Below are 25,563 nucleotides of genomic sequence, written 5' to 3'. Positions count from 1 at the left end.
CGTGTGTTTGTGAATACTACTGTTCAATGTGGCTAACTTTAATTAGACGAAATCTCGGATAATTGTGTGTTTGCATACTATTGTTGAATGTGGCTATCTTTAATTAGACGATAATTGTTACATATAGAGTGATGTTGGTACAAAATTTGCAATTAGAAGGCCTGCCATTGACGAAGATACGGGTGTTCTAGCCATTTCAAATTAGATATGTTTATTGAAGTTTGAGAATTTAGCATTTCTTAGATCTGGTAGAAAGTCAATAGATTTAGCATTTTTTTAGGATTTAGCATTTCTAACTAATATAACTACATTTCTTAATAAACTGGCTAAAATTTTCTTACTTTTTCACGAAGAATGACTATGAAGAAGTGGATACAACCACAAAAAAAAGGGAATTGCTGGTGGCATGTTTATCAAGGAACCACCATTTACACTCCTGAAAAGAGTCCTGGTGGAAACATATGTATAAGCTCCATAGATTCTATTTTCTCTTTAATGGGATACAAACATAAAGATGTTAACAAGAATGAAGGTTCAGATTCAATCACGGGCTGACCAATCTGAAGTAAAAAGGGTTTAAAAGAGAACCAAATGGAACCATTGTTGACTTCTTACTTATGCGTCGTCAATTCATCTTCCTGAAATGTCAATCTCAATTGAAAGAGGAGTACGAGTACAAAGATGTTTGTTTGAATCATTAAAGAAAGTGGATACATGGGCTATGTGTCACACCCCAACTGATGGCGGAAACATCGGGATGAGACGAACAAATTGCTCAAAACTTCATAACACTATTTGACAATATAATTTAAATTCAAATTTCATATCAAGACTAAAATTGTCATAAAAAGATCCATATAAAAGACCACATTGTTTCAAACAATCATCAAAAAAACAACTTAATCTAGGTGTGTTTCTAAGTCCACTTAAATTACGTTTCTTCTCATAACATCATCTCATTAATCAACCTGCAACATGTATTAAAATATATCAACAAAAAGTTGGCGAGTATACAAGTTTTCATACATAACATAATATAGATCAAAAAGTTTAAAGTCTCATATCCAACATCCAACATGAATAACCAATATACAAGTTTACTAAATATGCTGAAACGGTGTACCAGAACCCAAGAATACAACACGTTAATTTTGCCTATCCTAAAGAATAACGGGAGATTAACATGTTTAACTTAACAATACCCCAAGTTTCGTGGGCGGTGCGTTAATCCTATAGCGCTATAATTGTTAAGGTAGGCTAGCAAAGTTAATGAGCATATATCGACACAAATAGTTTACATAGCATACAAGATTCACAAGTGTAGGATCGGTTTTCACACCGTACGATTGCGTAACGACACGTTCAACGTGCGGAATCCGTGAACGTGTGTGACCGAACACACAAGAACGTACTAGAACCGTGATTCTATTGAATAAGATGACGTGTACAATGCAAGAATCACGTGAGAGAACTTTCTCTCTCTAAGCTTGAATCTCCTAAAAGTCACAATGAGCAAAAAGTCATAACACTAACACTATAACTTCCTATTTATATGCCAAGGCTTTTAATGAAACTTTTCATTAATTACAAGATTGCCACCTTGCCTTTTGACTAGATATAATACTTTAAAGACTCGTTATCTTCAGTTTCTCGCTACGGCTCGGATTGACGAAGGCGATAGACATTAATGCACTAACAGTCTCCCCCTTGGATATTGCCGTAGTCAATCTCGTAGCGTCTTGTATTTCTCTTCCGTTGCTCCCCTTCTTCTTAGACTCTTTTTCCTTTAGGCTCCCCATTTCGTCAAGCTTCCGTGCTTTTGGGATCGACACCTTGTTTTCCGGATACAAGCTCCTTTAAGATAATTACCTGGTTCCTTGAATGCACTCTCCCCCTTGCATTGAGCTTGTCTTCAGACCCCCCCTTAGACTCAGCTGTTGGGATTGTAGTCTGGCTTTCACCGGTTCACAAGTTCAGGATCAATTCCTGGCTCTATTATGTATCTGCTCAGGATTTGAAACCTGGTTAACCTGCACATCCTCTACCTCAACATAAGTTTCACAAATTTATAACACTTAGATTTAAGAAACTTACTGGTAGATATCATTCATTTATCAATCTGTATAGTTACATCAAGTTCAAATGAATGACCCTGATTAATTAACCACACAATCTTTCAAAACATTTGTATATATCATTCAAAGTTTTTCAACAAACTTTCCCAATCCAATTCATCATGTTTAGCACTTAGAATTTTGAATATCAGCTCTTCAACATCAGTTGTCAAAAATCTTTTTGTATTTTCAAAATTTTATGCTAAAACACTCCGAAAATCTTTTTGGATTTTTGTTCTTGAATGAAATACAGTAAAGAAATATTTACAGATAATATTTTTGTGGGTTTGCGTAAGAGGATCATATCAGTTCATGAGACAAATCACTAGCACTGTTAAGCTTTAATCATTTTAAGTTCTAAACGATTCAAGTTGATTGACGATATATTTGTCCACTTAAACTCAATCTAAAAACTTTCGAAAATACTTACCGATACGTTAAGGTATATTAATTTTGCACTAAATTCTTATGGACCCCACGATCTCAGCATATCCCCTCATCATGCAATACACTAACTCAAGTAATGCCTTTAAACTTTCATCAACTGTGATATGTACGAAAATAAAGCAGAATGTTTAAACATTAACAATCAGGTCGATACTTCTGTATACGCAGAGAAAGTCCAATGTTTAAACAAAATAAGAAAATAAAAACAAGTTGAAGTTGTTTAGGCTTTAACCACCAGGTCGATACTCCCGTATACGTAGAGGTGATCCAAAGCTTAAACGAAACACCAAAGAAAATAAAGCAGAACGTTTAGGCAATAACATCCAGGTCGATACTCACGTATACGCAGAGGATGTCCAATGCTTAAACAAAATAATGAAATAAGACAAGTTTAAATCTTTGCAAAATGAAATGCAGAATCACAGTGATTTTTCAGCAAAATTGTGAAAGCTCACAAACTTAACCGGTTTTATGTCTTTTGACAATCAGCGATTACTGAGTAGGCACACAATCAAGAAGGACAAAACTAAGTACTATGCTTTCAACCGCATTTCCCACTAGAACTAGGCTTTTTCATTTAAGTTTGTATCGTTATCGCAAATCTACTAGTCTAGCTGAGCCTATCATCACATCTTTAGTGAGACCGTTTATCACTTTTAGACTTTACATTTCTTTAGCATGCTGTGATAGTCCACTGATTTTCTATCATTTCCTCTTGTTTTAGCAAAACTCATTTTTAAATTTTTCAATGTTTTTGATATTTTCAAATTTTCTAATTTTTAAAATTTTTCTCCCCCAAAAATCAAAATATGTTTCAATTTTGATTTTCTGAGAAAATTTGAAAGCAATAAACTGTACAAATTAAAGTGACAACTTGACGAGAATTGCTTCCATTCTCCATCCACTTGGCGTAAACAATCAGAACTCTCCCTGACAACAAACTATTTTCCCATTATGATTTCAAAACACTTAAGTTTGTTTTAATCAAAATGGTTTTTCTGGAAAATTAGTTTTGTGTGTCGTTTCACAAACATGGGTTTTATCATCACATTGTTTTCAACCATTTGTAGGTTTATCACAAAAACAATTTCCAATAATCATATCACTTGTAAGATAGTTAAATCAAGTACAACTTAATGTCCTTGATTAACCACTTGTAAGTCAAAATATCACAGTTACCAACCTGTGAATTTCTCAAGAAAGATGCCGATTCCTACTCCCCAATTACCAACTTGGGAGTTCCGGCAAGTCAGGTTTTTCATTTGAAAAGATCTACCCAAGCCTGACCTTTCTTGGATATTTTTGAATTCTTGTTCAACAATGGTGGAAAATGTGCATCATCCATTGTTAGACCAGAATTCTCATTTTTTACCTCAACAACTGGCTCCTCTGGTTTTTATGAACCAAAATCATTGCCTGAATGTGGCTTGTCTGACTTTGAAGAGCCAGATTCATCGCCGACATGTAGCTCCTTTGTTTCCGAAGAAACAAATTCATCGCCAAGAAGTGAAAATTTCACTTTCTTTGTTTTGTTAATCTTTTGATTAACAACTTTGTCTTTCTTCAACATTCCTTTCTCTTCTGTCCTCAGATTTGTATCTGATGAATTCGTTTTACAAGATTTATCATTCATTGAAAAGCAAGACGACTTATCAGAACTGCTGTTTGGTTTTCCTGATGTACCCGAGGACAAAATCCTTTCGAGATACTCTCGTGCTTTCTTCCTCTTCTTCCTCAATCTGTCTTTCTGCCCTTGTGAAAGCTTAATTTTCTTTTCTTGAATTTTCTGTTCTTTGGACTTGACACTGATTGGTTTCTTTGCCATTTTCTGAGATTCAGCCCTCGATCTACCCTTTGATCTCATTGGGCAATCTCTGGCAATGTGACCTTTGATTTGGCAGTTATAGCATCTTCTCGTCTCAAACCACTGATTTTGGCAGTTAACAGCAATGTGTCCTTGAACACCACACGCCTAACACACCTTGTTATCATACCATTCACCACTTTCATACCACACACTCAGATCATAGCATTGATTTGCCTTGTGGTACTCATGTCTCCTCTTGTATCCTTGATTTGGAATTTGAGCACTGTGGTCAAACCTACACCACTGATTACCAACTTTTTACGAGTTTTTGTTTTCAGATTTTTGTGATTTTGCATAATGATTGGATGACTGAACTGATGATCTTTTATTTTCATTTTGAAAATTTTTCGAATTTTTGACTTTTTGTTTTTGTTCTACATTCTTCTTAACAGGTTTTTGCTTTGAACATTCACCTATTTCAGTAGAATGTAAAACAGTATTTTTGAATTTTTCTTTTAATTCTAAAAATATTTTTCTTTTCTCATTTTCATCATCAGTTTTATCATCACAATCCTCAATTTTGACTTTGTCAAAATTTGTGACATTGTCACTTATTGGAACAACATTGATCGGTTTTGGATAGAGTTGATCAATCATTGCTGAAGAGGTCACAAAACCTTTCAATTTCTTCTCAAACTCAGCAATATTATTTCTTGCACTCTTAGCTTCATTTTCAAGCTGAGAGATTTTTTCAAGCTGAGAAGCAATTGCAATTTCATTTTCCACTATATTCTTTTTCAAGAACAGATTTTTCATTTTCTAAAACTTTTATATGTTCTTGAAATTTTGCTTCATTTTGTTTCAGATTTTTGTTTTCCAATTTTATGCAAAGATCTTTGTTTTCTGAAGATTTTATCTTATCTTTAAAAACTTTTTCATTTTCTTTCAAAATTTTGATTTCCAATGTCAAACTCTCCATCTCTTTTAAGAGTTTGACATTGTCTGCTTTAGATTTATCACAGTTTAAGCACTTCTCGGTCATCGTTTCAGCTTCAGCTTTCTTCTCGATCTTGATAACTGAAATTTCTTCAACTTGCTTCTCTACCACTTGAACATTTTCCTCAGATTTGTCTTTTACTTCAACAGTTGCTGCTTTATGATTCTTTTCTCCTGATTCAGACTTCAATTTTCTAATCTTTTGAAATTCAAGTTCTTGAGCTTGAATCTTCTCGACGAACACACTAAGGTTCAAATTAACATAATCTGAACTGTTCTTCAACACCAGCAAATAAGTACCCCACTCATCATGTGGTAAAGCATTTGCCAACTTGTCAATCCACTCCTCATTTGTTTTGTTAATGTTCAAATTTCTCATTTCTATATGCAACTTGGCATACCTCATGATCAATTCTATTGTAGACTCTCCCTTGATACCTGTAAAACTATCAAACTTGTTCTGTGCAATGTAAAATTCAGAACCCATGTTTCGGTATTAAAAGATTTACAAAGACAAATTATCAAACGATACGAAAATTCACACAATCCGATGACTATCCGATTAAATGGCAAAAATCAGGCGACAACGGATCGGTTGGAGATTTGCTTGGACGGGTATCCGATGCTTGACAATTCACCTGAAACACAGACAAACAAAACTGATTAGGATCGGGTGGCAACTCGTTCGGATTGCCACTCGATTTGTTGCACTTTAAAACTTGAACAAACAAAATGCCCTGAATCGGATTGTGACCCGATCAGGTGAGTCAAAAGGGTCAAACTTTTTAATGAAATATAATGATCTTGACTGATCGGTTGACTTTGTGGCACTACACGACAAACAAGATTCAATGAATCGGACAAGACTTCGATTGGGTAGCTTATTTTCTTCACAACTTTGTTCACATACAATATAATGACTACTAACACAATTCAAAACAAACACTTTTGATTTATTTTTATTTGATACTCAATGAACCTCAAATCATACTGTGAATCATATACATCCTTATTTATTAGCCGACAACATAATCAGCAATCAAAAGTCTCATTGGGCCTCTATAATGAACTTTAATTGAAATGAGTTGATTGGTTTGCACATATGTAGTGGACTGTCACAATGATCATCGATTAAATTGTTGATTGGACCTTTTTTTTAGAACAATCCAATATTAACTAGCCGACAACACCTTTTACAACTCAAATATGATTGGGTCTAAAAACCCACTAGGCCGACATACTTAATTGTTCAACAAAACTGATTGGGCCAATATCTTTTACTCTTGGGCCGATGACATGTTATGTGAATTGATAATATCAAAAGTAATTAGCCGATTAGAACAAGTAGGCCGGTGGTTAAGTGAATCTGATTGGACCGATTAAAAGTTGGATCACATGTGCCGACAACTTAAATTGAATACTATTGAATGATTAAAATTGTGCCGTTCAATGTTAATCACGTGATAACTTTTCAAAGCAAATTCAAATGATTGGACCTCAAAATCTTAGTGGAAGACAACAATGCATGCAAAATCAATTATAGCCGACAACTATGATACAAATCAATTGCTGATTAGACCATAACTACTGTTGACTGACATGTTCAAACGTTGTTCAAGCGAAATCAGTCAATAAGTTCGAGCGGAATCAGATTTTAATCCCTTGGAGCGAAATCAAATGTTTGGAGCGAAATCAGATATTTGTTAGTCAGGAGCGAAATCAACACGTAAATTCAAGCGGAATCAACGTTTTTCGAGCGGAATCAACGTTTTTCGAGTGGAATCAGGTTTTTTGACGCGAAATCGGACCTAAAAACTCAAATTTCTCCTAAACGGCTAGGAGTTTGAATCTGAAATTTGGTAGGGTTGTAAATCAAGTGTTTTCGCACAACATATCAAAAAATCAGCCGATTTAGACCGTAAAAACCCGTTCAATTTGATGATTTTCAGTGAAAAACGTGAAAAAAATGAAAAAGATGAAGAAATAGATGAAATTCAGATCTGAAATCGATGAAATCTGGTATGAATCAATGTGTTTGATCAGTGCAATCAAGCTCCTGCTCTGATACCAATTGTAGGATCGATTTTGACACCGTACGATTGCGTAACGACACATTCAACGTGCGGAATCCGTGAACGTGTGTGACCGAACACACAAGAACGTACTAGAACCGTGATTCTATTGAATAAGATGACGTGTACAATGCAAGAATCACGTAAGAGAACTTTCTCTCTCTAGACTTTCTCTCTCTAAGCTTGAATCTCCTAAAAGTCACAATGAGCAAAAAGTCATAACACTAACACTATAACTTCCTATTTATATGCCAAGGCTTTTAATGAAACTTTTCATTAATTACAAGATTGCCACCTTGCCTTTTGACTAGATATAATACTTTAAAGACTCGTTATCTTCAGTTTCTCGCTACGGCTCGGATTGACGAAGGCGATAGACATTAATGCACTAACAACAAGCATCATATAGTTTCATGTAAAGCATGGATAGAGATTAAAATAGTTTCATGTGAAGTGTGTTTTGTATAACATACATGTTGCACCCAAAAGTGATTAAAAGTAAAACGGGATCGAGTATACTCACGGTTTTGCAAGCTTTCCACTTGATAATCCTGCGAGAGTTGTTGGTTGATTAGGATGGAGCACCTTGTCCTTCTACATGAAGAAATGTAGGTGTATGAGTATGAGGAGTTAACGAAAGATTAAAGATTCGGAGTTTAAAATGTATGAAAATAGACATATGAGGAAAATAATCCTCTAGCCATATAATACTTGTTTGACACTATGAAACCTAAAGGGTTAGAATGTTTTCATGGGTCAAAATACCCATTAGAATCATAACAAGTTATTATAGTCTTAGATGATGAAACCTAATACTTTGAAGTGACCACTAGTTCATCATCAAAGGTTCGATTGTTATATAATATATCATAGTGTCATATAGGTCAAGCATGAGGTAGGAGGATAAATCCTCCATTTAGGAACCTTTTTTGTATATCATATAGGTCATGTATGAGGTAGGAAGGACAAGTCTTCCATTTAAGTACCCCTTGGGTGTTCACCACTACACTTGTTATCATAGACAACAAGGAGGGTCATGAACATACAAATAAGAATTAAATAACTACACCTAATCTAAGAAAACATCAAGCAATGTGTTAGGATAGCCCAAGCTAACCTTATAATCACACAAACTACAAGCTTTAAGCTTGTACACTACTTGTGGGTTAAACTCTAATCAAAACATAATGTTTATGAGGTTTTAGCCTCTGATTTTAGATGTTACAACCTTGTTTTTAAGCCCAACTAACTATAGAATTGATTATGAGCATAAGGACATAGGAATGTGTATGAGATAACTCAAGTTTTACAAGTTTAACAAAGTTTAAATCAAAACAGAAAGCTTATATCACTTTGGAGCATGTTTTGGCGATGTTCCAGGCCTTGGTTTTCCATGGAAAACTTGTGGAAACACACCTAGGCTTATTCCAAGTGATTAGAAAGAAGAATCAAGGAAAAAGGTTGGGAAATGAAGGAGTTATGCTCACTTAAACAACTTGTGACGAATCTGATCTAGCTCCTTGTTAACAACTGATTAAGAAGTGTTTTGAGAGTGAATTGAGTGAGTTGTAAAGTGGAAAATGTGTGGAAGACACTTGGGTTTTATAGGGAAGTGTTAGGGTGGTTTGTAGTTGAGTAATTAATGTGAAAACACACTTAAACACAAGAAAACACAACCAAAATGACCCAATCTGTGACAACTCGAACTTTAGACTCGTTTTGGTGTAACACTATGTGCATATGTGAACTAGACTATATGGTTGGACTAAATAAATGTTTGTTATTTTGTGCTATGTGAGCTTTGTGAATCATGTGTTGTGTTGTAATGTATGCTTGTATGTATCAAACCAAACGCACAACACCACAACCACACAAGCCCTAGTTGGGCCGTATGGATTTCACTAGCCCTTTGGGGCCGAATAGCATTAGGACAACCCATGATTGGGTTCGGCCCACTCTTGTTTGAACCGTGTAAACACAACCTTGGGGTTTTGTTTTCCATTCGTCACCAAGCAACCACACACACACACAACCCTAATTCTCCTTCTCTCTCTCTCGGTTACCTTGGAACCCGGCGGCACAAGATCACCCAACCATCCTTCTACTTGGATCACCTTGTTGCCTTCTAATCGGTTAGTGATTGTATGGTTTTGTTTAATTGAAAAATTTCATGATTGATTGTTAAGTGAATTCTGTAATAATGATCGGGCCACTCGTATGAATTGTATAATGATTGTCGGCTGCTATATATTTGATTAGGGTGGTATGCGATGATGTTGATATTAATGATAATGTTCTCGTTGAATCGGTTGCATGATCATGAAATCAGAATGTATGATATAAACCCCAATGTTAGCCGATGATGTTTACAAAATCGGCCGATGTGCTAGGTGATTCGGATTAAAATGTTATGTTATGTGTTCATGTGAATCATTGAGAATTGTTCATATGTTAAAATTAGGGTTCATAAGAATTAAGGTAATAAAACCCTATTTGATCGAGTCTATGCTAGTTGAATGATGGAAATTGTGTTAATTTACATGATAAAGATGGAAACTGATTTAATTAGTTGTAACCGATCGCTTGTTATTCGGATATGTAAAACCACTCGCACAACTAGGCCAAGTCACACAAGCCGGATCGCACAAGATGGTCCAAATCGTACAAGACATGCTGGATCGGACAAGCTGTCATGTTTGGGCCGATGTACCAGGTAGTTTGGGCTGGTTGGGGTCGCACAACCCAGCCCGGTCGTACAAACAGTCCTGGCCGCACAAGGGTCTCCGGTCGCACAAAGTACCTCGACCGCACAAGCCCATTATTAATCGCACAACCTGTATGATCGCACAAGGATGCATTTGCTTGCTAACCGTTTATTTATTGGGCCTTAAGCCCAATCTGGGTCGCACAACCCGTCCGGGTCACACAAGAATACTTGTTTAATTGTTTTGGGCCGCATAAGTTTGGATTGTTTACTTGTTTGTGGGCCGGGAATCATCGGGCTTAGACACTAGCATCACACAAGGCGGTTGGGCTCGCACAAGCTTGATGGCCCAACCGTCCAACTCGCACAAGTGAGAATGTATGTTTATCTGTTATGTGGTTGCCATGATCGATACGTGCTTGCAATATGTTAACTCATGAAATTCATACGTGCAATACTTGAACCGAACCTGACTTGTATTACAACCATGCTAGGACGTGATTGACCATTTACTAGCTTATCTATACTCTTTGTGTATCTGCCGAGCAAACCAAGGTGAGTTCACACAGCCAAGGCATGGGATTCCCGGGTTGGGAATTGGGTTGGATATGATGAATGTGGAATGATTACTCGTACTTACGCATATACCAGACTATAGACCATCGTCCTCAGGTTAGTCAGGACACGTTACGTAAAGCCTACGTAACCCAGTATATTTGCTATATGTCTCCCGGGTCGGGAAGGACACGTTACGTAAAGCCTACGTAACCCAATACCATTCACTGGCTTCCAGGTCGGAAGGCCACGCTGCGTAAAGCCTACGTAGCCCCCACGCGTACCACTGTCCTCGGGGAAGGGCACGTCACGTAAAGCCTACGTGACCCTGTACGTTTTCCTGTTCTCGGTAAAGAAGAACACATGGTCGGAAGTTAGTCTAGTAAGTACCGTTAATGAGAAGCCCTCGTTAGCCAGAATAAACATGGGAAACCCCCACCTTTACTACACACTAGTATGGGAAGCCCCCACTAGCTATACTTATGCATGTTATGAACTTACTTTCTGTGAACTCGCTCAACTAGTTTGTTGATTATTTGCTGCATGCCTTGCAGGGCCTTAGATATACTTGGAGCTTGCACCAGAGGAGGAGCGGGTCGTTGTGGACAAGAACTCGTGAATGCTTATTAAACACTTTTACATTCACACATTGATACTTATGTCTTGGGTTTTACATTTAATGCTTCCGCTACTTAAACAGTGTTTGGTTTTGAACACCAATTATGTCTTTGATTATTATTAAATGCTACGTTTGATATAATTGGTGGCTTGATCCTGGTCAGTCACGCTCCCAAGCGGTGATACTCCGCGTGTGGATTTTGGGGGTGTGACAGATTGGTATCAGAGCCATTGGTTATAGAGAACTTGGTTTTAATATGGGGAAAACGTTTTTATTAAAACCGGACTATAACCAGAACAGTGCTCTCAATGATCCACAACGACGCTTCGCTCCACGTGCAAGACTCGACATCCTAGGTAATAAGGTTTATGTTATGTTTATTGCCTGTTTGCCAGAACTGCCTAGAACTTTGCTCGCATTACGCTTAGATACACATGCTTTGATTTCATGAGAACACCTATATGCCTACGCTTTTCTGTCATCGCCCTACCCGCGAACCATTCTTACGTATGCTACTTGTTACTATGAAGATCATGTCTGGACGAATCAACATGACACAAGCCCAGCTAGAGGCTCTTGTTCAAGCTCAAGTTGCTGCGGCAGTTGCAGCAGCTCAAGCAGGTAGTATATCCTGCAGTATAGGCACACACTAGGATCTTTAGATCCTACATTAACGCTCGTATTTAACTCTCGTCCTATTCGTACACATTAGGTCAACACGCGCAGCAGCCTGTCTGCACGTTCAAGAACTTCATGGACTGTCGTCCAAATTCCTTCAGTGGCACGGAAGGAGCAGTTGGACTCCTCCATTGGTTTGAAAAGCTAGAATCGGTATTCGAAATGTGCGAGTGCCCTGAGGCTCGCAAGGTCAAGTTTGCTACTGGCACCCTGGAGGGAATAGCACTGACTTGGTGGAACGCCCAAGTCCAGATCTTAGGGTTGGCAGCTGCTAACGCCACCCCATGGAACGACTTCAAGGAACTCATCAAGCGTGAGTATTGCACTCGCGAGGATATTCATAAGTTGGAGGATGAGCTCTATAATCTGAAGATGGTGGGATCGGAAATCGAAGCGTATACTAAGCGGTCGAATGAGCTGGCCGTTCTGTGTCCAACTATGGTGGACCCTCCATACAAGCGCATTGAGTTGTACCTCAAGGGATTGGCGCCAGAAATTCAGAGCCACGTGACGTCGGCTAATCTCGAAAACATCCAGGAAATCCAGCGTCTCGCTCACCGTATCACCGATCAGGCAGTGGAACAGAATAGACTGCCCAAGCGTGTTAATGCTACTGCTAATGTCACCACCTCAGTTACTCCTGCTACATCTGGTGACAGTAAAAGAAAATGGGATGGGGATTCCAGTAAAGGTTCAGCATCTGTTCAGCCACAGTCTCAGCAGCAGAAGATTGATCACTATCAGAGTCCCAGTCAGCAATCCTCTGGTGGTCACAGGCAGAGGAGATATCAGGGTAGTCAACCTAGGTGCCATAACTGCAACAGGCATCACCACGGCCCATGTAACAAGGGTCGTTGCCAAAGGTGTCTAAAGATGGGTCATGAGGCCAAAGACTGTAGGAGCCCACGGCCTGCGAATCAGAATCAGCAGCCTCAGCAACCAGCTCCACAGAACCAGAATCAGCAGCAGCAGCCACAGCGTGGAAACCGGGGATGTTTCCAGTGTGGGGCTGAAGGTCACTTCAAACGCGATTGCCCTCAGTTGAACCAGAATCGCAACAACAATAACAACCAGGGCAACGGCAACAACAACGGTGGGAACAATAACAACAACGGCAATGAAGCTCGTGGTCGTGCTTTTGTACTAGGTCGAGGCGACGCAGTGAACGATCCCAACGTTGTTATGGGTAAGTTTCTCCTCGACAATATTTACGTTACTGTTTTGTTTGATTCGGGTGCGGATACAAGCTATATGTCTGTGAAAATGTGTCAACTGCTAAAACGTGCACCAACACTTTTACCCACCAAACATGTAGTCGAGTTAGCTAACGGTAAAAGTCTAGAAGCCACGCACGTAGTTCAAGGTTGTAATCTTATCTTAGCTGGTCAAGCCTTCCCTATTGATCTCATTCCCATAGTTTTGGGTAGCTTCGACGTCGTGATTGGGATGGATTGGTTGTCCCAACACCAGGCAGAAATCTTATGCAGCGAAAAGGTTATTCGCATTCCTCGTTCGGGTCAGGAACCTCTCGAAGTACAAGGCGACAAGAGTGGTGCTGTGGTTGGCGTCATCTCTTTCTTGAAGGCTCAGAAGTGCTTACGAAAAGGTCACGCAGCCATTCTGGCTCTCGTTACAGACGCATCAGCAAAAGAAAAGAAATTGGAGGATATTCCAATTGTACGTGATTACCCTCAGGTGTTTCCTGAAGACTTACCTGGCTTACCGCCTCATCGTCAGGTCGAATTTCAGATCGAACTCGCTCCAGGAGCAGCACCCATAGCTCGCGCACCATATCGTCTGGCTCCATCAGAATTGGAGGAATTGTCAAAGCAACTGCAGGAACTCTTGGAAAAGGGTTTCATACGACCAAGCTCTTCGCCTTGGGGAGCTCCAGTGCTTTTCGTGAAGAAGAAAGACGGTACGTTCAGGATGTGCATCGACTACCGTGAACTCAACAAGGTGACGGTGAAGAACCGTTATCCTCTTCCACGCATAGACGACTTATTCGACCAATTGCAAGGGTCGTGTTACTACTCGAAGATAGACTTGAGGTCTGGGTACCATCAGTTGAGAGTCCGGGATGAGGACGTCTCCAAGACAGCCTTCAGAACTCGTTACGGTCACTACGAGTTTCTCGTCATGCCATTCGGGTTAACGAACGCGCCTGCGGTATTTATGGATCTTATGAACAGGGTGTGCAAACCCTATCTCGACAAGTTCGTCATTGTGTTCATCGACGACATCCTGATTTACTCCAAGAGTCAGGAGGAGCACGAGCAGCATCTTCGCCTTATTTTGGAACTCCTTCGGAAGGAACAGTTGTACGCCAAGCTTTCTAAATGCGACTTCTGGCTTCGTGAAGTCCACTTCTTAGGCCACGTGGTAAACAAGGATGGGATCCATGTCGATCCGTCCAAAGTAGACTCGATCAGAAACTGGCCTGCACCGCGTACACCGACAGAGATACGCCAATTCTTGGGTCTGGCAGGTTACTACAGACGGTTTATTAGAGACTTTTCAAAGATCGCGCAACCACTTACGCTACTGACACAGAAGGGTGTTACCTATCGCTGGGGAGAGCCCCAGGAGACTGCTTTTCAGCACCTAAAGGATAGACTTTGCAGCGCACCTATCCTCTCTTTGCCAGAGGGCACAGACGACTTCGTGGTTTATTGTGATGCATCCATTCGGGGACTGGGATGTGTGTTAATGCAGCGCGACAAGGTTATCGCTTACGCCTCTCGTCAGCTAAAGGTTCATGAACGCAACTACACGACGCACGATTTAGAGCTGGGAGCTGTTGTTTTTGCGCTTAAGATATGGCGACACTACCTGTACGGTACCAGGTGCACGATTTACACCGATCACAGGAGTCTCGAGCATATTCTTAAGCAGAAGGATTTGAATATGCGTCAACGACGATGGGTCGAGTTACTTAACGACTACGAATGTGCTATTAAGTATCATCCAGGCAAAGCCAATGTTGTGGCTGATGCCCTTAGTCGAAAGGACACTTTGCCACGGCGCGTGCGAGCGCTACAGCTTACAATTCAGTCTAGCCTTCCTGCACAGATACGAGATGCTCAGGTAGAAGCATTGAAACCAGAAAACGTCAAGGCTGAAGCCTTACGCGGCTCACGACAACAGATGGAACAGAAGGCAGACGGCGCCTACTATGTAACGGGGCGGATTTGGGTCCCTCTTTATGGCGGTCTACGCGAACTTGTGATGGATGAAGCTCACAAGTCTCGCTATTCGGTACATCCAGGGTCGGATAAAATGTACCACGATATCAGCACTACCTATTGGTGGCCTAGTATGAAGGCCCACATTGCTACGTATGTTGGAAAATGCTTGACATGTGCAAGAGTCAAGGTCGAATATCAGAAACCAGCTGGTCTACTTCAGCAGCCTAAGATACCTCAGTGGAAATGGGAAGAAATTTCCATGGATTTCGTTACAGGCCTACCTAGATCCCAGCGTGGGAACGATACAATATGGGTCATAGTTGATCGACTCACCAAGTCTGCACACTTCCTACCGATTAAGGAAACGGACAAATTCTCCACTCTTGCAGACGTCTATCTTAAAGAAGTTGTCTCGAGGCACGGGGTGCCCACGTCCATCATTTCGGATCGCGACGCACGATTCACGTCAGAACTTTGGCAAGCAATGCATAAATCCTTTGGCTCACGACTAGACATGAGCACAGCATACCACCCTCAGACGGATGGACAGTCTGAGCGTACGATTCAAACTCTTGAAGACATGCTTCGGGCATGCGTCATCGATTTCGGCAACGGCTGGGAAAAGCACCTCCCTTTGGTGGAGTTTTCTTACAATAACAGTTATCACACCAGCATTCAAGCCGCTCCATTCGAGGCATTGTACGGGCGTAAATGCCGGTCACCTCTCTGTTGGGCAGAGGTGGGAGATAGTCAGATCACGGGTCCCGAGATTGTAGTGGACGCCACAGAAAAGATTGCACAGATACGACAACGCATGGCGGCAGCACGAGACCGTCAGAAAGCCTACGCAGATAAGCGTAGAAAGCCTTTGGAATTCGAGGTCGGGGACCGGGTTTTATTGAAAGTTTCACCCTGGAAGGGTGTGGTTCGTTTTGGCAAACGGGGTAAATTGAATCCGCGATACGTCGGACCCTTCGAAATCATAGAAAAGGTTGGCAAAGTTGCATACAAGTTGAACCTACCAGCTGAACTCGGGGCAGTTCACAATGTCTTTCATATATCGAACTTAAAGAAGTGCCTATCAGATGAAAATCTTATCATTCCTTTTAAGGAACTCACTATCGACGAGCGGTTGCAGTTCGTCGAGGAACCAGTCGAAATCACGGACCGGGATGTGAAGGTCCTCAAACACAAGAGAATTCCTCTTGTCCGAGTTCGTTGGAACTCCAAACGTGGCCCAGAGTATACCTGGGAACGCGAAGACAGGATGACAGAAAAGTACCCCCATCTGTTCGGGAACCAGGCAACCACCACTGAGGCTGAAGCTACTACTTCGGAATTTCGGGACGAAATTCCAGATCAACGGGGGGAGGATGTGACACCCCAGGAAAACCAGTGAACAGTACAGTTTACCTAGCTTCCTCAGTGAGTGCATACCAAATTTCGGGACGAAATTTCCAATTAGTTGGGGATAATGTGACAACTCGAACTTTAGACTCGTTTTGGTGTAACACTATGTGCATATGTGAACTAGACTATATGGTTGGACTAAATAAATGTTTGTTATTTTGTGCTATGTGAGCTTTGTGAATCATGTGTTGTGTTGTAATGTATGCTTGTATGTATCAAACCAAACGCACAACACCACAACCACACAAGCCCTAGTTGGGCCGTATGGATTTCACTAGCCCTTTGGGGCCGAATAGCATTAGGACAACCCATGATTGGGTTCGGCCCACTCTTGTTTGAACCGTGTAAACACAACCTTGGGGTTTTGTTTTCCATTCGTCACCAAGCAACCACACACACACACAACCCTAATTCTCCTTCTCTCTCTCTCGGTTACCTTGGAACCCGGCGGCACAAGATCACCCAACCATCCTTCTACTTGGATCACCTTGTTGCCTTCTAATCGGTTAGTGATTGTATGGTTTTGTTTAATTGAAAAATTTCATGATTGATTGTTAAGTGAATTCTGTAATAATGATCGGGCCACTCGTATGAATTGTATAATGATTGTCGGCTGCTATATATTTGATTAGGGTGGTATGCGATGATGTTGATATTAATGATAATGTTCTCGTTGAATCGGTTGCATGATCATGAAATCAGAATGTATGATATAAACCCCAATGTTAGCCGATGATGTTTACAAAATCGGCCGATGTGCTAGGTGATTCGGATTAAAATGTTATGTTATGTGTTCATGTGAATCATTGAGAATTGTTCATATGTTAAAATTAGGGTTCATAAGAATTAAGGTAATAAAACCCTATTTGATCGAGTCTATGCTAGTTGAATGATGGAAATTGTGTTAATTTACATGATAAAGATGGAAACTGATTTAATTAGTTGTAACCGATCGCTTGTTATTCGGATATGTAAAACCACTCGCACAACTAGGCCAAGTCACACTAGCCGGATCGCACAAGATGGTCCAAATCGTACAAGACATGCTGGATCGGACAAGCTGTCATGTTTGGGCCGATGTACCAGGTAGTTTGGGCTGGTTGGGGTCGCACAACCCAGCCCGGTCGTACAAACAGTCCTGGCCGCACAAGGGTCTCCGGTCGCACAAAGTACCTCGACCGCACAAGCCCATTATTAATCGCACAACCTGTATGATCGCACAAGGATGCATTTGCTTGCTAACCGTTTATTTATTGGGCCTTAAGCCCAATCTGGGTCGCACAACCCGTCCGGGTCACACAAGAATACTTGTTTAATTGTTTTGGGCCGCATAAGTTTGGATTGTTTACTTGTTTGTGGGCCGGGAATCATCGGGCTTAGACACTAGCATCACACAAGGCGGTTGGGCTCGCACAAGCTTGATGGCCCAACCGTCCAACTCGCACAAGTGAGAATGTATGTTTATCTGTTATGTGGTTGCCATGATCGATACGTGCTTGCAATATGTTAACTCATGAAATTCATACGTGCAATACTTGAACCGAACCTGACTTGTATTACAACCATGCTAGGACGTGATTGACCATTTACTAGCTTATCTATACTCTTTGTGTATCTGCCGAGCAAACCAAGGTGAGTTCACACAGCCAAGGCATGGGATTCCCGGGTTGGGAATTGGGTTGGATATGATGAATGTGGAATGATTACTCGTACTTACGCATATACCAGACTATAGACCATCGTCCTCAGGTTAGTCAGGACACGTTACGTAAAGCCTACGTAACCCAGTATATTTGCTATATGTCTCCCGGGTCGGGAAGGACACGTTACGTAAAGCCTACGTAACCCAATACCATTCACTGGCTTCCAGGTCGGAAGGCCACGCTGCGTAAAGCCTACGTAGCCCCCACGCGTACCACTGTCCTCGGGGAAGGGCACGTCACGTAAAGCCTACGTGACCCTGTACGTTTTCCTGTTCTCGGTAAAGAAGAACACATGGTCGGAAGTTAGTCTAGTAAGTACCGTTAATGAGAAGCCCTCGTTAGCCAGAATAAACATGGGAAACCCCCACCTTTACTACACACTAGTATGGGAAGCCCCCACTAGCTATACTTATGCATGTTATGAACTTACTTTCTGTGAACTCGCTCAACTAGTTTGTTGATTATTTGCTGCATGCCTTGCAGGGCCTTAGATATACTTGGAGCTTGCACCAGAGGAGGAGCGGGTCGTTGTGGACAAGAACTCGTGAATGCTTATTAAACACTTTTACATTCACACATTGATACTTATGTCTTGGGTTTTACATTTAATGCTTCCGCTACTTAAACAGTGTTTGGTTTTGAACACCAATTATGTCTTTGATTATTATTAAATGCTACGTTTGATATAATTGGTGGCTTGATCCTGGTCAGTCACGCTCCCAAGCGGTGATACTCCGCGTGTGGATTTTGGGGGTGTGACACAATCAGCGAGCTGATCAAGTCTAATCTCGAATTCGAGAGCCTCGCGGGCCGCGAAGCTGTAGGCAGGCGGGGTCGTGGCCGGTGAGCCGCCCGGGCTGGGGTTCCTGTTTGAATTTTGTACAATTTACACCCGTAGACTTTCGTATATGCAAGTTTAAATGTAAGTTAGGGTGTTTTAAGCACAAGAGCCATTCTTAAGGGTGTGTTATGCAATCTAATCATAAACCAATTATAAAACAAGTATAGACATGTATATTCGTCGAGAATAAATGTTATTTTAGCGTAAGTTGAACATATAATCGCGTGTTTGCAAGTTTGATGTTTTTAGCACAATATGATTAATTGATTTGAACGTATGAACATGTATAAGGCGTGTATAACATGAATGTAAGAAAAATACGGATTCCATTATGATCTAAGTCTCGGATTTTACAATGATTACAACGAAAGAACGATTACAAGAATACAAGACTTCCAAAAATAGAAATACAAGTAACGGTTTCTAATTAGGGAAAGTATGAAAAAGTAGGGTGTTACACTATGTATACAAGGTTTTTGATTATCTAAGCAAGGTGAGAAATTGTAGAATCAATTTTGTTTGATTTCTAATTAATTCCTTTTGATTATGTGGTTCCTTGATTGTAGCTACTATAACTATTATTATCGTCATCTCATAGTCGTTGATCCTGAAGCCATGTTCCTTTTAGCGCTGTTAGTGCTACCACACAACTTTGTTTTGAAGAAGAGCTAAAGGATTAGGTGAGTTTACACAATTTTTTATGTCAACCCATCATTATATCATATATTTTTTAATAGATCTGTTAGTTAAGTTTGATATGCCTTATCCTCTAATTGATGATATGCGGATTTTTGAGAAATTACTAGCATACATGCATGTGTGAAAGAGATTGAAGTTGAATATTATCGATCTAGCAGCTCAATTTAGGTATTGTACTTTAATATGTGAGATATCAAATTCTTAGAATAAGGGGATGTTTGTTGATGTAGATGGAAAGAATTGGCTAGACGAATTTTAATCCAGAAGATATGGTTAGACGAATAGTTGGAAAGAATTGCATAGTTACCGGAGCTAATTCTGGAATCAGTTATGCCACTGTGTAAGGTCTTGCATCGAGGTATTTTATCTTATTCAAAAAGTTGTAATTTTTCTTAATAATCTATAATTGAGAAAAAAAGATTTTTCATAACACTAACAAGAGAGTATTATGTTTGAATTTGAGAGTCCAGTGTTCGATTAATTTTTTTGGACAGACAGTATTTTGCATAGATTCTCAAACGTTTTGTTTTTTTTTTTTTTGTTGTTTTGAATATGATACCAAAGGAGCAATGGTATACATGGTTTGTCGAAATAAGGCAAGAAGGGAAGAAGCGGTCTCTAAAATTCAGTCGAGCACAAGTAACCAAACCAAAATGTCCTTGGAGGTACGGTTTTCGACTTTTTCTTTATCTTTATGGTACTCACGCATCTTAAGGAGTCTACTTTTGGCTTTAAGTCTATAATGGATTATTAGATGTAAACATTGTTGTTACTTTAGGACATAAAGACTAGATATTAAATGTGACTAGATGGGTAAGGGGTTTGTGTTGGAATCGATTTCTTTTCAATACGGGTTGGTTGATTTGACCCACTAACATATATTAAACTGTTTCATACTTTCATACATAAATTAACATATTAAGTACTATTAACTTAAAATGACATGTTGGCAACCTTTTTACCATGTCTGTTTTCTGACATGGCACTTGAAAACTGGCTGCTTTGGGTTATTACCATAAATAACAATACGGTCTTTCATTATTTGACACCATTTCCCTGTTTGATCTTATGCTGTTTTTTTTCCAGGATACCGTCCACTTCAGCTTCATCTCTGAGTCAAACATTAAGTAGTGAATTAGCTAAATGGTGGATGAGGATTAGAGAGGAGTCGAATCAACTATGGGCCATGGTAATAGGGGCGAATTACAGAAACAATAAATGTAGTAAATTAATACCTGTGAATAAATCTATAACTGGTGTATGGAAGGATATTAAGTTGGTGGACGAAGTTTTAGGAAAGGAAGGTATTGTCATGGATGACAAGATGAGAGTGGTGCATAGTTAATGATGAATAGCGACAAATAACTATAAGCTACCTATATGCTTTGTGCCAACCATGTATGTAGAAGCACAAAGATTTATGCAAAAGTAAGTTCACCGGGTCATCAATTTCCCAAGGACACGTTTTGTTTTTTGGTTTTGAAATGAGGGGATTTAAGAAAAAAATATGAAATTGAAGCTTTGTTTTTTTGTGTCGTTGTTCATCTGCTTACCGATTAAAGTTTGTAAATTTTGATTATTCTGTTTCATTTTGTTACTTTATTATACTTAAGTTAATGCGTTGGATCTTTGTGTAGATGTTTAAATTGAGATCTTTGGTTCATTGTTGTTACTTTTGCAAAATATCTTTGGTTTATTGCTGTTACCAGATAAGGAATACGATCTGTACGTGGATTTTGGAGATTTACGTCTAAACCAGCATGGCAGCCGAAAGATCGCCCACTTGGTCAGTAAAACGAAGTTTCACTTTTACTTTCAATATATTTATCCATTATCTAATAAAGTACATAACGATAACAATTATAACAATTATAATGATTTTGATTTAGGTTGCAAACGAGCTAGAAGAATCCAGCTAAAGTTCCTAAACGGATTCACAAAGCCGAATGGGAAAAACTAAAGCGTGAACATTTGAATGAACTCTTTCTTGAGTTGGCTGTTGCACTTGGTAACATCTGATTCTGATTAGTGTTTATTTTAATCTTTTCGCTGAGAATCCGTATCTGTTTAATAACTATTTTGCTACCTTGCAGAACTCACAGAACAAAATAGTGGGAAAGCCTCCGTATTAGGCGAAACCACTCGAGTTGTAAAAGACGTGATTGATCAGATCAAGTCTCTCAAGAAGGAGAATGCAGCTTTACAATCCGAAACACAATATTTAAGAATTTCAACAAACCGACCCATATTTAAAAAAGGGCCAAAATTGCCATCTTTTCATTTTTGATGATTAAATGTTGCTTTCATGCGCATGTGACAGTTGAAAGGAATGAACTTCAAGATGAAACGTGTACGCTACAAAAACAGACCAGTGAACTACAGAGCATGTTAAAAGAAAGAAATGTCCAAACAAACCTTGATCTGAATGCACCTGTGATCGAATCGCAAGAACCGTAATTCCCGACTTATTTTCCACAGGAGATGACGAGATTACCTACTGGTGATCCGGTTTTATATCCCGTTTTTGTTATTCCTAGTTGTTAAAACGTCTGAGTTCATGCACAACCAGAGTTGCGTACGGGTCGCAATCCTGTGTCAAACGCGAGCAAACCAAACCTGTGGTATCCCACTCCATCTTTTACCATGCTAAAAGAGCGGCAACTGCTATTAAAAAATCTAATCATGATTATTAAGCAAAGGAAGCTGGCCCTAAAACAAGAAAATGCACCATCTTTTGAAGACCTTTTGTCACATTTGCTTCTATCTTCAGATGAAAATGGTAGGTTATTATCCGAAATGGAGATTGCAAATAACATTTTGTTGCTACTCTTTGCCGTCATGACACTACCACCGTCTCCATAACGGTACTCATGAAGAGTCTTGGGGAACATCCGGATGTTTACATAAACGTGTTGAAAGGTCTCTTTTGCTCTATATATACTTGCATACATATCTATACATATATATTTACATAGTTTCAAGTTTTTTTAATCCATATAAGTGATTAATGATGGTTTTTATACGAATGTCACTAGAGCAATTGGCCATTTTGGAGGAAAAAACGCCTGGTGAAATGCTAAACTGGGAGGATATACAGAAGATGAGATACTCCTGGAATGTAGTATGTGAAGTAGATGCATAATCCATTGTCAGTGGCTTTGACAAGTTCATCATACGTTTCTTGAGCTAATTTTAGAACTGTTTTTTTTTTTTTTTTTTTTTTTTTAAGCATATCGATCTAAGGGGGTGCTTATGAAACCTTTAGGGAGAATATTAAACAATTTTGCGACTATGGTTTTTGGGTTAATGTAAGCAGAATGTTTATAGGGCCACCCGACCCATTTGCTTTACCCCTTAGAAGTTATTTGCCATTAAACCAAACCATTGTGACCCAGTACCCAAACAATCCATTTAACCACCTCTTCTGGTATTCCAATGAGAATTAAATTGTTTTGTTTGGTGCTTTAATAATCTTCTTATAGTTTCGGGTTTAAAACTATAATTTGATTCACACTAATTAGATATATATGAATTTATCAGGCTGCTAATATTGAAACGGAAATATTGTAGGGCTGATTATCCTGCAGCTCATGAAGCTAGGATGTTTGGACTCGAAAGTGCTACGCCTTCATAGCACAAACACAGGACCGTAAGATTTCATCTTGGAGTTCTTTTTACCTCATGACTGCAAAAGCCGTGAAGAACAAGAACAGATGAGAAGCTCGATAGCTTCGATGATAAAAAATCTTTCTTGGAGCTTGCACGAGATACAAGATGAAGAAGTAGCGGAACAAACAAATACCCGTGATGAATCTTGGATTTCCGATATGCTGGAAGCCCAACGCAGGGGCGAAAACGTCGTGTTGACCATTGGGTGTCATAAGGAAGAACCGGAAGACGAGTTTAATGCCATAAACCAATTCTATCATGGACTCGCATTTTCCGATCCTGAAAAGCAAACTTATCTTGGATGGGGATCCAAGTCAAAAGGTCAAACATTGGGCACCAAACGCTCAACCGAAAAGGGTCGGCCCAGAACAGAGAGAAACATTAGTTTGCAAGTTCTCCAGCAACATTTTCGGGGAAGTCTTAAAGATGCTGCCAAGAGTATCGGCGGTTAGACACTAGACACTACACCTTGTATAGTTTAATCTACTTGCTGACATAAATACATCAATAATTCTTGAAAATAACCATGGTTCTGTAATATTTTCCTCAGCGTGCCCGACAACCTTGAAACGGATATGCAGGCAGCATGGAATCATGAGATGGCCGTCTAGAAAGATCAAGAAAGTAAGCCATTCGCTAAAGAAACTGCAACTCGTTATTGATTCTGTGCAAGGTGCTGATGGCATGATTCAACTCGGGTCATTCTACACAAATTTCCCCGAATTAAGCTCCCCTTTAACGCCTAGTCCCAAACCAAAAGCTAAAGACCCGGTCAACCTTCTAAAAAGTCAAACAACGCCAACCAATTCTTCGTCATCTTGCAGCCGCGGCTCCAGTTGTACAACAGGAACAGAAAAGTTGGTTCATGAAGAAACCAAGCTACAAGTAGCATCTAATAACGATAAACCGAAGAGCGTGTCACAAGATGAAGGTGTGTTTAGAGTCAAAGCTAGTTATGGACATGAGAAAATTCGATTTAAAATGATGAAAGAGTGGGGATTTGGAGAGTTGCAGCAAGAGATAGCAAGGCGTTTCAGTAGTATATACGACATGGGAAATGTCATACTCGAATACATGGATGATGATTCTGAATGGGTATTGTTGGCATGTGATGCTGATCTTGAGGAATGCATGGATCTACATGATACATCTAGCAAGAATCAGACGATTAAACTCTTGATTCATCAGCCGTCGTCTCACCCCTCATTCCTCCATTCAAACGATGACGTTCGCATGTGGTAGTTTTTTTTTCTATTATCTGTAGGTGTCCCACATGGGCGGTATTATGTTCCGGTTGGGGCTTTTCCCATTTGATATGTTTAGAAATTGTGTTGCCAGTGAGGTATGATGGGGACTCACCGGAGAACGGACCAAGGTACTTGACCCTGTCTGGACCATACCAGGGGCTGCTGGAGGGTGCTGCTTTCGTGGCGGCTTTCCTCATTGACACTCTTTCGTTACCTGAAACCCGTGATGCGAATGGAAGCGGTTTCACTGCCGCTTGTCCGGCTAAAGATGAGGAGAGAGCCATTGTTGAAGCAGCCATGGGATTTCTTTTAGAGTAGAATTAGAGGCTATTTATAGTCTTCTGATCTTGAATATTTTTCTCTGTTCTTATTGGTTGGCCATATTTTTATGGGTCATAAATCCAGGGCGCATGTACAGGTGGAAATAATCTAAAAAATATAGTGAGATACTTGGGGTGTAAGAAGAACCAATTAGATACTGAAACCTGCCATTTCACCTAGTATATGGATTTAACTATACGCAATACAAGATTTGTAAATGACTGATAGCCAAAAGTTGTGGGGTTTAAACTGTTTGTGACCATGTAGAGTTAATAATCCTTTTCATTATTTTTTTGTCATTTAGTTTTTATTAGAATATATTGAATATTAATGACTTTAGTAGATTTTGTTAAAACACTTGGAATGCAACATCATAAATATTAAAGACTTTATAACATGTGCATATAATATAAAAATAATCATAGGGAACATGTATTAATTCTATATAGACACATAATGGCGTAGTCCGATCCGGAGCTGAGAGGAGCATACT

The 25,563-nt window shown here is 39.7% G+C and overlaps 1 protein-coding gene across 1 annotated transcript; it reads left to right on the top strand.

Annotated features, from left to right (window-relative positions):
- Positions 1 to 23,233: 23,233 nt before the first annotated feature.
- On the top strand, positions 23,234 to 25,267 carry LOC110882147 (protein NLP2). Its single transcript, XM_035978520.1, is given in 2 exon segments — positions 23,234 to 23,949; positions 24,053 to 25,267. Coding segments are annotated over 2 exon segments (1,218 nt in total). The 5' UTR covers positions 23,234 to 23,423; the 3' UTR covers positions 24,745 to 25,267.
- Positions 25,268 to 25,563: the final 296 nt, after the last annotated feature.

Source organism: Helianthus annuus, chromosome 10, assembly GCF_002127325.2.
Source record: "Helianthus annuus cultivar XRQ/B chromosome 10, HanXRQr2.0-SUNRISE, whole genome shotgun sequence".
NCBI lineage: Eukaryota > Viridiplantae > Streptophyta > Magnoliopsida > Asterales > Asteraceae > Helianthus > Helianthus annuus.
Note: the sequence above shows the minus strand (reverse complement) of the source record. Positions and strands in the feature narration are given on the sequence as shown.